The sequence below is a fragment of the Lutra lutra genome, chromosome 7 (genome assembly GCF_902655055.1).
Source record: "Lutra lutra chromosome 7, mLutLut1.2, whole genome shotgun sequence".
Lineage (NCBI taxonomy): Eukaryota > Metazoa > Chordata > Mammalia > Carnivora > Mustelidae > Lutra > Lutra lutra.
The window spans coordinates 109,126,941-109,144,190 of record NC_062284.1 but is presented as its reverse complement, the minus strand read 5'-3'; the positions used below and the strand labels follow the sequence as shown (position 1 = coordinate 109,144,190).

Below are 17,250 nucleotides of genomic sequence, written 5' to 3'. Positions count from 1 at the left end.
TGGCTTCCCTAAGAATCATTCTTCAATTATCATGGCTACTCTGTAAAGCAGGATTGGTGTCCTTTCTTACAGAAGAGCGAACTGTCCCTGAGCCCAGAGCCTTATGCATAGGGTTTTAGGACCCTCACACGAGAATTCCCACACACCCCTCTCCCCTTGCAGGCAGCTCCTCTTGGCAGACTCTGACCCATGATGCAGGGCTCTGGCGACATCCCCTGCCCTCCATCCACCTCATGGGGACAGTGCATTTGGCAGTCTCCCTTAGCTACACTTTACCCCCAGGCCCATTCATCCCCCAGCCTGCATCCTCTCTCCTCCCCCCTTTCTTCCAACTCTGCTCAGTTATCTCATAAAACTCTTGCTCTGTCTCTTATTTTCTTCCATATGGGAACTAAAAATGTATCCTAAGTTTGCCTGATGACTGCCAAAGCAGTGCTAGTGGCATAATAAAGTTGGACATAATGAAGAACCAAGGCCATCAACATCTAAAGCCCTTGCAAGTACCAAGAGATCCCTTTTGCAATCTCCACAAAGGAACCTTCTACTTTCTCAACCTCTCCTAATTAAACTGGCTTTTCCTCAAGTACTGGAATTCTACATAAACAAAACACTTTTGTCTTCACTACTGAGTTTCTGTTTTAATGAACAGCATCACAGCAACATTGTTTCCTTTTACTTTGGTTGCAAAGATACAGCATGTCAGTTAGGTTTTAAATTAAATTGCAACAGTATGTCTACAAAAAATCATGTAGCTAATGCCAAACTGACTTAAACTTCTGGAATAAAATCAATTTCTAAATTAGGACTTGCCTTTTTTTTTTTCCTATTCAGTTTTAAATATTTGTTACAAGAATTTCCTCTTTGGCATGTTTTCTCCTGTATAGAAATATATAATGATACAATAGTACCATCCGCAACATCACAGCTTTCTATGTAGTATTTCTACCTAGAAAGTATATATGATTATAATTCCATTTTACAGATGAGGAAACTGAGACTCAGGGAAGTTTAATAACTCCCAGCTAGTAAGTGTCAGAGCCTGAATTCACACCTTAGTTGTCAGCCTCCAGCTAATGCTTTCTTAGCCACCATAACACCACCCAGCACACAGATTAGAGCTTCCCACCTTGGACTGGAATAGGTCATGACTGTGTGATTCACCTCCCCATCACTCTCTGCAGCTCCACCATGCTCTTCCCAAATAGTTATCCAGATCTCACCAACTTTCAGGAGGATAGGGGAAAACTGGAAAAAGCTCTAAAGGAAAAGCAGTAAATCCAGGTCTTTAATAAATCCAGAGCTATTTTAAAAAACAAAGCTGTATCTAGCAAAGAGACTAGCCATGTGATAATCAGCACCTATGATGCATGTTAAATAGCTCTCACATGGCCATGAGCATCAACACAGAATACAGCTTCTGTACCTGCCCTCTTGTTATCCAGAGTGCTGGGTATTCCTCACTACCTTGCTCTAATGGTGTTAATACAGATCAACAATGAGATACCACTGAACAGAGAGACTTTGTGGGCTGCAGCACAGATAAAGACTAAGAAGAGTGAGAGCCTAGATTGGCTATAGAGGCTGCCTTTTTTCCGCCCCTGAAGCTGATGCTTTTCTACTAGCTTGGCTGCTGACATGTGAGGCTAGAGCTTGGCTGCTACCATGTTGTTAGCAACTTCATCCTTATTTCAGTAAGACTGATGCCTGGGGTGGACAGGCTCACTTGCCCTCCATGCTACCCTTTCTAGTTTACTTTCTGGACTTGAAAGGCTGGAAATCAAACAACATTTTTCACTCTCTTGCAGCTAGAATTCTAGATAAGAATTAGGTGCCTTTGGTTGTATGTACTTGCAAGAGACCCAGAAGGCAGAAGGGAGGCAGAAACCATCTTCCTATCCCCTCTTAAGCTTTTTTTTTTTCCTGACAATCATTAAAGCCAAGTTAATTTTTGCAGCATTAGTCCAATGCCCAGTATCTAACTTCTTGGGTCCTGATAGGCAATTGTGGCTGTTTCCAGCAGTAGCATTTTTATTCTGGCTTTCTGGACCTAGGACTGCTGCTACAGGAGGGCCTCGAGGCCCTCCTTCCAGTGGTGATCTCCAAAGTGCTAGCTCTCCTGCTAAGTCAGGCTCATATTGCCCTAGATCCTCTTCCAGCACCTCCTCTGTCAGCACCATAACCATTAACATTTCTTATATGCTCACTGTGTGTTAGCCATTAGGCTAAATGCTTTATAGAAATCATTTTATTTAACCCCACCCCCCACAGACAAACCAATAAGGAAAGTATTATGAACATCCCTTTGTTCCAGGTGAATCTACTGAGATTCCTAATAGAGAGCTGAATTGTACTGGATCAGAGCAAAGCTAATGGGTAAGTGGGTAGAGCTGGACTTTGGCCCCGGATGTGCCTCACTCCAAACCCTACGCTCTGACTCTTTAAAGGTATTTGCAGGCCTGGAACCTCTTAGCAGATTTTAATTGCCCACACACATCGTGCTGCTGAGGAGACAGCCCTCTTTTCCCTTTACCCATATGCACGTAGAGGGCAGCCTATTTTGCATGGAGCTATATCCAGATATTGGAGAAGCCATCAAACTAATGAGATAAAAGGGCATTTAAGATACTCCGAGGTATCGCTTTGTAAACACATGGCTAAGTCATACCGAGATCATGTCTTGAAGAAAGTTCAAGAATGAAGACTAAAGCCAACACAGCCTTCGGCTTGCCTCTGGAAGGCCCAGAGCTGGGGCTACAGACACGCACTTACCAGGCGCTCTATTAACAGCGAGGTTTCGGAAATGGCTGCCTTTGATCATTTCCACGGATAATCGCCCCGTTGTGGCGTTGTAGGCCAGCCCCACCAGCAGCTCCGGGGCCCCTCCATGAGAAAGCGACTGCGTGGAGGAAGCAGTATCACTGTGAGAAAGTGCAGATGGGCTGAGCGGAGACTCTCCACTCTGGAGGGGGAGAACAACAAAGAATCCATTGGTCCACGCTGTACTGCTCTCGTACAGAAAGCCGGTATTATGTGTGCTGAAATTGTGGCCCGGTCCCAACCGTTGCCAAAGATTACTAACGGCGCACTTGGTGTGAATGATAATGGGCCTGGGGAGTGCGGTCACGGGTGAGATGCCCTGCATTATTCGCTGACACACTTGCCTCGAGAGCTGTCTCCATTCAACATTTCCTCTCTAAAGACAAAATGGACAAAGATATTATTACTCGTGTAAATCAAACCCTCTCATACAGGAAGAGCTCATAATACATTTAATATAGACCCAAGTTCCCTCCTGTGTCATTTGTGCTTGAGTGTTTCTACGGAACCCATCCACTCTAGGCATGAGTTTTGTTTCTGTTCTCTGCAGCTTCTTGATGAATGCAGCAACACAGGAGGCCCTCTGTCTTTGCTAGAAGAGAAGCAGCCGTGACCACCTACCACCACACAGAATATCTGGGCCCTAGTTCTGCTTCCTAGGGTTGTCAGGAATAGGCCAGATGCTACATTCCCCCCCACCCCACCCCCCGAGGAAATGAATTATATTGAAAACGAACACTTTTACGAGTGTTTGGTAAAAAAATAAAATAATAAAATAAAATAAATCCATGCATGGACTGTGGATCTCAGAGACCTTGCAGGCACCAGGTGAGCCTAGGAGAGAGTCAGCGCTTTCTGTCCTGTTTATTCCCACACACTGGCTTCTCCAAAGTGCCCACCTTTCTACACCAGACACATTGGGAGGAGGAGAGCAAAGTAAGTCAGGAGGTTGACTCTCACTCAAGAAGCACAGTGGGCATTGGCCCTGTGGGCATAAGACAGCCAGACTCCCCAAACCACCACCTCCTCCACCAGAAACAAGTGCATCAGACTTAGCTCAAACGGTTGCCTCAACATCTGAAATCACTTCCTAAAGCTTGTTATCAAAAATCCCACAAAGGGACATCTGGGTGGCTTAGCTGGTGAAGCACCTGCCTCCAGCTCAGGTGATGATCCCAGGGTCCTAGGATCAAGCCCCGTGTCAGTCTCCCTGCTTAGCAGGGAGCCTGCTTCTCCTCCTGCCTGCCACTCCCCTCTGCTTATGCTCTCTTTTTTTCCCTCTAAAAAATAAATAAAATCTTTAAAAAAAAAAACCCACAAAAAAACACACTAAAAGGTATTAAATATTCTTCACATCTGTAGGAGAAAATCCTGCTTACCCAGCCAGGGTAGAGCCCTGGGCCTTCAAGAATATGTAAAGTATAGGGAGAGCTGATATGGATAGGTGCCATATAGGCCCTAGGGTTTAGGTGATGACCACCCAGTAGTGACATATTTGCTTGGTTTGGGGTAAGGATCAGCCTTTCCCTCTGTTTCTGCAGAAGCATCTACCATGGTACCTATCACTACAGAGCCTGCCTCCCACATTACATTTTGAATCCCTATAAATCACTCTGTTCAGTGCAAAGCCCAATGCCTGGCATATAATCATGATCAACAGATAACTGATGAAGAATTTTTACCTTCAAAGTTCTTTCACACTGGTTCATTTCCTGCCCCAACTCCATGCCTCCAGGACAGGGCCTGGCATGCAGAAATGGGAGTGTGATCCTACCTACTCCCATACCTTAATAATGCAGTGTTCCTTCTGACCTCCTCTGGCTTCTATTTTCCATGATTTCAGGTGTACTTTACTCAGAGCTTAAGAAAACAGAGGGATTGAAGCAGAAATGAGACATGACCTGGCTTGTGTTTTTGTTTTGAGCTTTTTAAAGATTTTATTTATTTACTTTGAAGAGAGGTAGAGAACACAAGTGGAAGAGGAGCAGAGGGGGAGAGAGAATCCTATGCAGACTCTTCATCAAGCTCAGAGCCGACATGGGGCTCCATCCCAGGACCCTGAGATCATTACCTGTTCCAAAATCAGGAGTCAGACACTTAATGGACTGAGTCACCCAGGAGCCCCTAAAAGGTTCATATGGGTCTCTGTGTTGGGAGTAGTTTATAAGGGGCAAAGGCAAAAGCAGGAAGACCAGTAGGAGGCCATTTCAGTAATCCAGCAGAGTTAGGTTCTGGTTCAACTTTGAAGATAGAGCCAATAGGATTTCAGGTTGACCTAAACAACTAAAAGGATGAAATTGCCTTTAGCCAAGTTGGAAATGCTGCAGGTAGAATAGATTTAGGGAGGCAAGTCTGGAGATATTAATTTTGAGATATCTATTTAAAATTTAAGTGGTGGGGTCTCCCATAACTACATTCCATAACTACTTCCTGGCTCCTTTCCTTGCCTGAGACAGGACAAGCTCCTTCCTACTTCTCGATGCCTACATGTGCCATTCTCTCCTCCTGGAATCCTTGCTTATCCACATACCACAGTCTTGATCCCTTGATTCATGGATTTCTGTGTTTTATTACCACTTTAGAGACACATGGCTCTGACCCTTCTAAACCAACAGCAGCCTCTATTCCTCTCTCTCCCCTTGCAAACCCTGGTTTGCTCTCACAGCCCTTTCTCCACCAGGCTGTTAGCTCTTGAGGGCAGAGGTGTATCACCCTTTTTGTTCTTTCCTACATGCCCTCTGCCTGCACAGTACATGACATAGCAGGCACTGAGTAAATGTGTTTGAATGGACGACTGATTGGCCCAGTAGCCCAAGATAGCCACCTGATCTTTTCACATGGTTTTTAAAAAAGGAGGCCCTCCTACTTAATGACATTTAACCCCCAGCAATAGTGAGTTGTCCATCTTGGAGACATAGAAGCTGTGCTGTCCTTCCTCAAAACCCCAGCAGGGATGCAGAGGATAAGGCACATGGAAGGAGCCCAATCATATAAATGGAAGGTCTGAGGAGTGGCTGGAGATCAGGGCTGCAGCTGTAGCCTACTCAGACACACACGTTAAGGAGCTCCCCTTGGAAGTCCCATCTCTGATGTTCATCATAATGCATAGTAAGAGTGGGGCACGAGGGAGGGAGTCAGACCACAGGTCATTTAATCAGCAGGCTAAACCTTACCCCTACCCTTGCTGTCATTTCCAGAAATGGACTGGGAATACATCCATCGGCTTATAGGGAAGATGGGCATGAAGGAAAAAACCACTGTACCATGAAGTGCAAATCATGGCTTATAAAGATGAGGAGAGCCAAATGGAAAATTAAATTAAGGTGTTTGAATTCACAGGCTGAATGTACTAAATCAAGGGCTGACAATTCCAGATCCTTGAACATACCCGCATCATTAGCAGCATCATTTAACATACTCACACTGATATTACTTCTTGGCTCCAGAACCAGAGTCACTTTCATTTCCCCTTCTGGGTGCAGGTGGCTGAGATGGAATAGCTTCTCTCCCATCATTCTCTCACGGGTCATCTTGCGGGCAGCATACAGACGGAAGCGGATAGCGCAGGCAGCCACATCTCTGGGCTCCAGCTTGGTGAAGGTGACCTTCTCCTTGAAGACAGGGTTGGGGCCTCTCTGTATGCTTGTCCTGCCCCTCTGCTTCTTACTGGGCAGCAGCACTACGTGAACTTGCCAGGAGTTGACACCACTTCGGTCCTTGTCTGGGAGACCCTGTGCTCTCACAATGGTCACTGTGAACTTCTGGCTGGAAGCTCTATATTCAAAGATGACATCCAGGTCACCACATTTTGAGATGGGCTCCAAGACCCCTGTTGGCACCTGAAAATTGGCCCCGTCCTGTTCCTGTTGCAAATAGAGGAAGAGATTAGGAATGGAAATGGTAATGCCCAAATACCCTTTGGTGAAATGGTGCTCCTCTATGCTCCTTCAGAACCCTCTAATTTTTGACCACTACCACATATCCCTCTACATCAGAAGGGTCTGTTTACTGGTCTCTGTCTCCCTTGGACTGCAAATTTTTTAGGGGCACAGCTTCTGGCATATGGTGAGCCTTCATGAATGTTTCTGGAATGAAGAAAGAAAGCTTTTATAATTTACAAAGTGTTTTCATATACACTGACTCTCCAAAAGTACAACTGACCACTATCATTGAAACTGAGATACTAAGTCTAAAATTAGTCAACAATGCAACTGCCAAGAAATAACTTTTTCTGCAGTCCCCAGGAGAAATGGTTAAGTCTGGGCCTGTGCTCCAAGGGCCAGGACTTCATGCAGATAAGAATCCTAATGCAGCTCACAGACAGGTGATCCTTCAGTAGATTTTCAAGCTACATGGGAGAAAATGTTTAGGGTAGAACTTCTTGAACGTTTATGTGGACTTGAGTCACTCAGAGTTTCTGATTCTGTAGGACTGGGGTGAGGCCTGAGACTCTTCATTTCTCAGGTCATGAGGGTGTCACAGCTGGCCACAAACCACACTTTGAGTACCAAGGTTTTAGGAGGACACTTGTAGCAGTCACTTAGCAAAGAGCAACACTGGATGCGGAAACAGAACCCATGGGCTGGAATCATAACTCTGCCATACACTATCTTCTTGGTTCTGGCCAAATAGGCCACTCTCTCTGTGCTCTAGCTGCAAACTGAGCATTAAGACGCCTACTTGATGGAGTGCAGTGGTGAGGTTTTATGAGATATGGAAAAAGACCTGGCGCAGACCAGACTCCATCAATACCTACTCCCATCCATGGACTGATGCTACCTGTTTTCAAACATGGGCCCCTCATTATAAATTAGCACCCTTAGACAACAATTCACCCATAGCCACTCAGATCTGATGACCTTACTGAAAAAGCTGAGATGACCTGCATTACAAGAGTGGAGTACTCTCCAACGAACTATAAAGAATGTCAACATAATTCGATTTTTTTCTATGAAAATATGATACTTCCTCATAACAAAACTATGACCTGATTCTTGTTGTAAATCGGAATCCATTCTCATTTATGTAACTGAATACCAGACTTTGCTGATTTAAAGACTACTTTATTGTTTGGGGCGCCTTGGTGGCTCAGTGGGTTAAAGCCTCTGCCTTCGGCCCAGGTCATGATCCCAGGGTCCTGGGATCAAGCCCCACGTCGGGCTGTCTGCTCCGCGGGGAGCCTGCTTCATCTTCTCTCTCTCTCTCTGCCTGCCTCTCTGCCTACTTGTGATCTCTGTCTGTCAAATAAATAAATAAAATCTTAAAAAAAAAAACTACTTTATTGTTTTTAAAGGAGGTTGCCTGCTTTAAAAAAAAAAGATTTAATTAATTTATGTATTTGTCAGAGAGAAAGAGAGAACACACAAGCAGGCAGAGTGGCAGGCGGAGGCAGCAAGAGAAGCAGGCTCCCCGCCGAGCAAGGAGCCCGATGTGGGACTCAATCCCAGGACCCTGGGATCATGACCCGAGCTGAAGGCAGCGGCTTAACCAACAGAGCCACCCAGGCGTCCCTAAAGACTAATTTTAAAATATATAATAAAGTGCCTCAAAAATGCGCATTCATCAACAAGACTTTCCCTGCAGAGCTGAGGTGAAAGTGCACGGTTCTCTGGAGTGAGACATCCTCAGGGACCCAATGTCTACCACTTCCTCCTCCATGCCATTGAACGAATTATCTAATCCTTTCCTCTCTCGGTTTTCTTCAACAGTAAAACAGGGATGAAAACTACTTACAGGGTTGTTATGAAAATGAAAGGACTTGACACACGGGAGACATGGAATAAATGCCTTCTCTTTTTAAAATTCACATTAGTCTACCGAGAAAATTTAGGCTTCTTGCAAAATAGGAGAAGCTCCTTAGAGTCTTTCCTCAGCATGCATTCATGAGAGAGTGTTTCTATTCAGAGGTACTTAGTTTCAAGTGATAAAAGTGGTTGCTATAGAGACTTCTGAATACAACTGACTAGTGTAGATATAATATTAGAAGCAAGTCTCCAAGGAGTTAGGCTAGCTCAGAAATCAAGTCACAGTCTTCTGTTAAAACTCCCCTCTATTTTAGCCTCCTCTTGATCATCTCTATATTGCTTGCTGGATCAAAAGTAATGATGGCCAACATCCACAAAGCCCTCTCTTGTGCCAGATACCATACTAAACTCTTTATAGACCGCAAAAGCCCACTGTTACTCACTTTAGACCTTCTTGGCCTCACCTTTTATTACGTCTCCCTCTACAGGCACAGCCTGTCGGGCTCTAAGTAGCTTTGGCCTGTTAACAGCCCATGGAGGTCTCAACTGCTTGCTCTCAACTCTCACCACAGGCCTCTCTGTTGATGTTAAGGCTTGGAAAGTTACAGAATCCTGGCTGGCATTCATGTATATAAATTCCAGCGTGTGTGTAAGGTTACTGCCTCATGCAGTAAACTTGTCTCCCCTTGGACAGGTGTCCCGAGATCAGTTAATACAGCTTCTTGTGGCATGGTCCCACAAGATCAAGCCATGAGTCACACTTTGTGGTGGCCGACTTGATTACACATTCCCATGTGGCTCTCCCTTCTTCCCTGTCTCACTCTCCCTTTATCCCTCACTCTTCTTCCCAGGGATTGAATATCCTGACACAGTAGGCTCTGCTTTTTGGGAAATCCAGCTAAGAATTATTATCTTTGAAAATATTCTCATTAACCTAATGAGGTAGGAATTTTAAATATCTTCATTTTATGGGGGAGGAAACTTAAGATTTAGAAACTCACTCCCACCAGGACAATGCAGGATTTACCAGCATTAATGCTCAAAATTCCAAACCTTATGCTGAACCACGATGTCTCCCTTCTTCTCCCCAAGGCTCTTCCCATAGCTATTTATATTTGGAGTAAACATGCGGGGTGAGGCGGGAGTAAGCTGAAAGACGGAAATACATACTACTTTGAATTTCACATCCTTTTAAGTCCCTGCTCTTAATGATAGTTAACAGTTTCCTGTTTTGTCAGCAACTTCAAGGCAAGGTAAAAATATTAAGTTCAGTGAGTCTCTCTCCACTCATCCGTCAGGCTATCTATTCAGACAAAGGCTCACTCCATCTGCAGGTCTAAGGGAAGTCCTTTGGAGGTCTCTGAAACAACTCTCCTCAGAACCCTGCAGAAGATAGAGCTGTAGGCCATCGCCAGGTTCTGGACAGGGCTGATCCAAACTGTAGTACAGGGAAGCTGGGCTCTGTGGCCCCTTCCTGGGTTGATCTGAAACACAGATTTGGGAAGGCTGGTATTTTCACAGCAATTAATTATTCCAACACACGTTACTTATCACTAGGCTCTCCTTATGCGAGTACTGTTAATACCACTAATCCATTTGACCTTCCTGCAAGGTAAAAAAATCTTTTCATTTTTATCCCCATTTGGCAGATTTTAATTAACTTCTCAAGGCCGACCGGTTAATCAGTAGAAAGCAGAGATGAAATGTGGGACGCCTGCCTCCTGCGTGATGAAAATCACCAGCCGTCCTCCCAATGTCTGCCCTGCCAAGCCTTGGGTCTGCAGGAAAAAGTCGATGGCCTTTTCCGGCAGAGAAGAGCAGTCTTCAAAAATCCATCAGCCTAACCAGTAGGCACACTGCCTGGCTGGTTTCCTTTTGAGAGGAAATAAATGATTCTTTTAGTTTCAATATCCCGATTGTTCTTTAAGATAGGAACCCTTGTGCCACACAGTCAAAACCTAGTAGGTTTAAAGATTTTTCTATCAGGTTGAAAGCCTTTGTGTTTCAGTGAGATAGTGTTGATGTCATCTGTATGGCTCCACGTAAACAGACCTGTGATATGTTCCCGATGCCAGATGCACAGGGGAAGACAGGGTTCTTAATACAGCCAAGATGCAAATCAATCAATTCTTAAAAGGCAAGCTAAGCCTGCAAGGCAGGCAGTTACAGGAAGTGCCTCCAAGCTGCATCTGAGGTTCTACCGTAGGAGCACCAAATTACAGTTTTTGTCTCAAAATAGATAGGAGGTTGAATGGAGCACACAGAGATGTCTGGGTATTTTTGGAGTCTGGGAACATTTAGTGCTCTCAACACAAGTCTTCTATGAAAGCTCCGTGAGTCAGGCAGATGGGAGGTTACCTGAAGAAAGCAATCCCAAGCCTAAGGGAACAAGGGGACAGAGTATCAAGGGGACAGAGTATCAAGAGGCAGATAACAGCTTTTGTTTTGTTTTTGTGGTGAGAGAGCCAAAAAGAATATTTTTAAATGTTAAATGTTGTTGTGTGGGATTTGATAGGACTTCTTAGCAGTAAACCAACTGGGAAGCAGAATTTAAAAAAAAAACCCAACAACTTATAAGGTTAATAGCTTTGGGTGTCTCTATATGCAGGGCTGCTCTCGACAAGCCACAAACCACGTATCTGAGTTACTGTTTCTTGTCCTCAGTGGTAACACCAACACATGGCACACACACACCCGCCCACATGTGTACACCTCCTTCTGCTCTCTCTACGCATCCCAATGCATTAGCAGTAAGGTTTTGGAACATGATTTTCTGTGATTATTTTTTCTTCTCCTTGAGGAGCATTTGGAATATATGACAGCCTAGGTCCTAATAAGAGATTCTACCTGTTTATTTTCCCAGGCAGCCTGATGCTAACAAAATCCTTTCACTTTTCTCCATTCACTTTTCTCTTTCCTATTGCCCCACAAATTATATTAATATTTTATATTCATTTATTATATATTTCATCAAAATTAATTTCCAAGTAGGCATTAGACATTATTATTTGACATCTCCTAATGTCACAGAGTCACAATAAAGAGATCTAGCTAATAAAAAATAACCAAAAATGCCTGTTAGATAACATAGTGTTTGCAAATCTTTATCACAGTGCCTGGCACATTGTAATTGCTCAATAAATGATAGTGTCTCTAAGAATCACCTCCAATCATACCTCTGTGCTATTAGGCATATTCTGGAATAAGTTTCAAATAAGAAATAAATTTAGAAAGAACATCTTTTTTTTTTTAGATTTTTATATAGTTATTTGACAGAGAGACACAGTGAGAGAGGGAACACAAGCAGAGAGAGTGGGAGACAAAGAAACAGGCTCCTGTCAGAGCAGGGAGCCCAGTGAGGGGCTGATCCCAGGACCCTGGGGCCATGACTGGGGCTGAAGGCAGATGCCTAATGACTGAGCCACCCAGATGCCCTGGGGCATCTTTTATCAGAGATTTACTCCAGAAACCAATGTCAATGGCCAGAGGGTCATCACAAACTAATGCCATCTCCTAGATCTTGAAATCAATTCAAATCCAACAAATTTACGGCAAGATCTTCATCATAATATCTTGCATTGTTTCACTGGGAGGGCCATTGTATTTTAATTTTCAAATAATTCTTTTATTCAAGTAACTGTAACTCAAGATTTGGGGCAAATGAAAATAGACTCCACTTAATTGAAACCATGAAGGAACTAAACCAATCTTCCCTGAAGAACTAAAAACTCTTTTATATAAACAAGAAGTATAATTGTTGGTGGGTCCATTCCACCACCACTCTTTTTCCCCCCATTTTGATAGAAATGTATTTGTGATTCTTTTATTGTATACCCCCTTTTATTGGTACACATGGGGGCTGTGATGTGGTCATCCGAAAAAAAAATTTATTTTGAATAAAGTCTCTTTAGGCCTTTGTCTTTCAAGGTGATGTATCCTTTTCAGAAAATTTTTTTTTTCTTGAGGCATGGGGAGCAAGAGGAAAGCAAGAACTCACCAGAGAGCACACAACGCTCAAGCGAAGGAAAGAACAGAAAACAAGTAACTTGCCTCTGGGCTCCACATGGAGGAGCTGTCTGTAGCATAGGAGTCTTCAAACCCCCGGTTATTAAAGGCTGTCTCCAATTCCAAGCTGCCTTCTGTAGACTGGCGACTGAGGCTGTGAGGCACTTTGGTCTCTTGAGGAGATGCACCATGGTGCCCGGTGTTCCCCACCTCACATGGGGACTGGGAATGGGCAGAAATGGGATCATCTTCACCATAGGACAGATTCTCAGAATAATTCAGCTGGCTGGGTCCATCCAAATCTAAATTTGCAATAAGGAAACTAATTCAAATGTACTATTACTTTCTACCTTTTTACCTGGAGAAATTGACTCAACAACATAAATCAAGCAACAACAACAAATGACAGCAACAACATAAATCAAGACCTCAAAAGCAAAACCCATCAAATAACACCTGCAGAAACATAATTGCATCCACGTGGTGGATAAACTAGGTCTATATAACCAAAAAGACCATTAGTTCATTACATGTGGTATAAAAAGGTTTAATGCTTTCTAGTGATATGAGTATGAAGGATGTGTCCTAATGTTAAAAGGATAAAATAAACACATTAGCACTTTGTTGGAACTAATGGCCACAAGACTTTGAGGATAGATCTAGAAAGCAAGAACAACAATCTACGGAGATCATATGGTGTCCTGACTCGACTATTTTTCTTTCTCTCTTCCACTTTCACCATCTATCCTCTCCTTGAAAGGCTTCAGTGGTTCTTTCAAGTAAAAAGTTCTCTACTTGATCCATGGAAGGAACACTGGACTTGGATTCAGATGATCTGGATTTAAATCCTAGCTCTGCATTAAGAATTTAAGCAGAGAGAGTCAATTATCATATGGTTTCACTTATTTGTGGAGCATAACAAATAGCATGGAGGACAAGGGGAGTTAGAGAGGAGAAGGGAGTTGAGGGAAATTGGAAGGGGAGGTGAACAATGAGAGACTATGGACTCTGAAAAACAATCTGAAGGGTTTGAAGAGGTGGGGGGGAACCAGGTGGTGGGTATTAGAGAGGGTACGGATTGCATGGAGCACTGGGTATGGTACAAAAACAATGAATACTGTTATGCTGAAAATAAATTAAAAAAATGATTTAAAAAAAAACTGAAAAAAAAGGAAAAAAAATTTTACACAATATTTGAACTGTCCAAACCTTTGTTTCCTTATTGATAAAATGAGGATAAAAGCCATTAGAGAATCGTTGTAAACACATGAAACAAGAGCCTCCTAGCCGTCACTAGGTTTTCCGTAAATATTGGCCTTGCTTGCTTGTCTGACCCAAACTGGCCTCATCCAACCCAGTAAACCCCATTTTCTACTGCCTCCACGTTACTATCACCTGCGGTCTCATGGGGTCATGAAAACACTAGTTGTGTATTTCTGTCCACTGTGGTCCTCAAACCCCCACTCCTGCCCTCTCCTTCTTGTCCAGCCAAAGCCCAACATCTCCTGAATCTACCCTCACTTCTTGGACTCAGTATTTTTCTCTGACTTTAGTGTTATTCTATCTTCCCTATCAGCCCTCCCTTACCTATGCATCTCCTTCCTCTCCTTTCAAGTCTAAGTTACCCTCAGACAGTAAAGGAAAATGGGCAGGGTCTTCCCAAGCAATAGCTTTCGCCCTGACTTTCCTCCCACATCCAGAAAGTAGCCGAGGACGTGTTCTCTCTTTCATCTCCAGGATAAGAGAAATTAGAGATACAGACAGGACAAGTGAGTGGGATGACAAAGTATAGATCATGAATTCAGCTCTTATTTATACTGTATGGTAGCAAGTGTTTCTACTGTTGGTCTTAAAGCCTCAGCCAAAACATAAGCTCCCTGGCCACATATCTATGCTTCCTAGTCTTTATCCACCAATGGGTTTCGTGAAACTCTCCCCATAACTTTCAAAGCTAGGCAGGTTAACAAATTTCTGAAGCAGCCGGGTGTGCATCTCTACGGAGTAGTGGCAACAGTGGTTTACCAGCAGTTTATTACCTACCTGCAGTAAACACGCAATCTTAAAAAATACATTATCACCCTATGCAGACTACACAAAAACATATTTAGGCAGATTGGTACTCAGAGCACAACTTCAGACTCCTAATTTGGGATTTTTCCAAAACCATGGCAAACCACTGAGAAGTTCCCCTTACTGCCTTGTAATTCTTAATAATTCAGTTCAGGCCCCTTGGAAACACTTTCATAGGACACCATGACATTTTTACATTCACACATTCAGTTATTTGGCAAACATACTTTAAAAAGGCCACAGAAAATAATAGAACAAGGGATATTCCATATGCAAAACCCTACAACATAAAGCAGAATTTTCTTCTAAGGCTCTAATTAGCACATCTATTCCTCATATCCATGAACACTAAAATGTCCTATTAAACAGTGGGTCATCCATCAACGTGTGCAGCACCCAGCAGGATTTCAGCACAAAATCTAACTTTGCCAAGAAATTACCCCCATAAAATTGTCTCATGACTTTAACTCCTACGGTGATAATACCTAGATCAGTAATAAGGGAATTTTCAAAAGCTACATTAAGCCTTGAAAAGCTATTCATAACTGAAAAACATAAGAACTATATTAATGTAACAAACCATTTTCCTTGACAGACAAGCAAGGAATGAATTAGAAAAGCAAAGCTGGGGTATAAGTCACGAGGCAGAGGAAAAGAAAGGGGATTCACCATTACATAAGGCAATCTTCCCATCCTATAAGTTAAAGAAGATCGTGTCACCTTAAACACATACAGAAAAGTAATTGCCTGTTGTCAGAGTAATGTATCCTAGCTTCTTAGAAATTATAGGCCATGGTTATATCATACAAACCATATTTATTTTAACAGAAAGATTTTAGCACTTTTTAGTCCATATCCCACTTTGATATGGTATAACGCTATTATCCAGTTACTTTATTTTACACTCCCAAACACTTCTCCCACCACCACCTACATACAAATACTTTTGCCCACCATCTACAATGGTCAGTTTTATGTGTCAGCTTGGCCAAGCTATAAGCCTCAATTAATCAATCAAACACTAATTGAGGAAACACTGTGAGGTATTTTGTAGATGTGACTAAGGCCCTTAAGCATATGACTTCAAGTAAAGGAGATTATCCTATGTAATTAGTTCACTGAAAGCCTTAAGAGGAGACTTGAGGCATCCCTGGACACAAAGAAGTTTACTTGGAGTACAAACTCATGACCCCAAGATCAGGAGTTGAATGCTCTACCAACTGAGCCAGCCAGGCACCTCAATGTCACCTTCATATATATAAAATCCTAACTGATACCCCATTCCAAACAAAACTGAGCACAGATTTCCCGGGATAGCTGAACTGTTTTCAATGATATCAGGATTGCAACGACTAGTTTTTGTGAAACATCCTAAGAACTACAGATTTCATAAGCAAAAATAAGGCTCTGTTCAAAGCCAATTAAACAAACAAACAAACAAATAGATAAATGCCCTGATAGGTGGACTACTCTTCTCCAGCCCACTTTTCAGACCTAAAGACCTGATATGCAGCCTCTAATCTGGATCACTTAACACAAACCCTCTTTGGCATTCCTGGGGATGCAGAGACAGTTAATGCACAGCTATGCTACATCAGACAAATGCGACGAGAGAACTGGCCAGGGATATGAAGATAGCGTTTGCTTGGTTCTAATAACCCCACTCCATCTAGAATGAAGGATCCCACTTGATGAAACATGAGATAACCTGCCAATAACTCACTCATGGTTCAGATTTTACTTGGATTTGGACCTTTACTTTCACTGTTCCAACATTTTGAAAGCATTTTGAAAGTGGAAGAATTGCCTACAATTAAATTTTTTCTTAGAAAATCATGTTTAAGGTAGAGTGGGGAAAAAAAGGACTAAGTAGATGGAGGACCGGCAAAAAAACCCTCACAATTCCTCTCTGGGGTGCATGCTTAATCTCTTCCTTATTCTTTACTGCTGAAAACAAATTCATAAACCTAAAGATGAACAAAAAGAAATGACACAGAACAAAAAATATCATGCAATAAAAATGACATTAACATTTTCATGGCATTTGATAACCTAAAATTTAGCACACAGTTATCATCTCCTATGAAAATCTTGCTGATTTTCTTCAAAGTCTATAGGTAATTTATCCAGTGCAATGTGCTTTTTGCCCCCTCCAATAGAGAAAGAAATGTGATCTTTCCTGTCACTCTCTGTCAAGTTTTTCAGAATCGCCAGTTATGAATAAAATTATTGCTAATTCCAGAAGGGGTGAGGGTTAGAATTGTTATCAGAACTCTCAGAACATGGGCCATTTGTATAAATCAGAAACTAGACATTTGGGCTTTGGGGAAATGGGGCCATTAGCTTTAGAATGCACAGAACTGCTCCTGGGGAATCAACCGCCATTAACTTTCATTAGCAATCATTTGCCCTTGCAGTGGAGAGGGAGGAACACTATCATGGAACACCAGTGAAAGAAAAAACAGGAGAGTGGTGAGTGAATGGCAGAGGTCAGTAGCTACTGATACAATATGGTGGTCATTTACCTTGGGTTAATAGGAACAGCAATAAAATATGCTATGTTGGCCCGTATCAATAAGTACAATTACACGACAGAGTGCAAATTGTTATGTTT

At 42.7% G+C, this 17,250-nt stretch overlaps 1 protein-coding gene across 5 annotated transcripts in view; it reads right to left on the bottom strand.

Moving 5' to 3' along the window:
- The window catches only part of SYT16 (synaptotagmin 16), a 259,900-nt gene that overhangs the window by 16,992 nt on the left and 225,658 nt on the right, over nt 1–17,250 (bottom strand). For 4 of the 5 annotated variants that reach the window (XM_047739296.1, XM_047739294.1, XM_047739298.1 and 1 more), the window contains 3 exons: nt 12,612–12,868; nt 6,240–6,680; nt 2,770–2,959 (listed from right to left, as the gene is read on the bottom strand). In XM_047739296.1, the coding sequence (XP_047595252.1) occupies nt 2,770–2,959; nt 6,240–6,680; nt 12,612–12,868 (888 nt within the window). The remainder of the gene's footprint in view (nt 1–2,769; nt 2,960–6,239; nt 6,681–12,611; nt 12,869–17,250) is intronic. The other variant, XM_047739297.1, reaches the window with a different exon arrangement.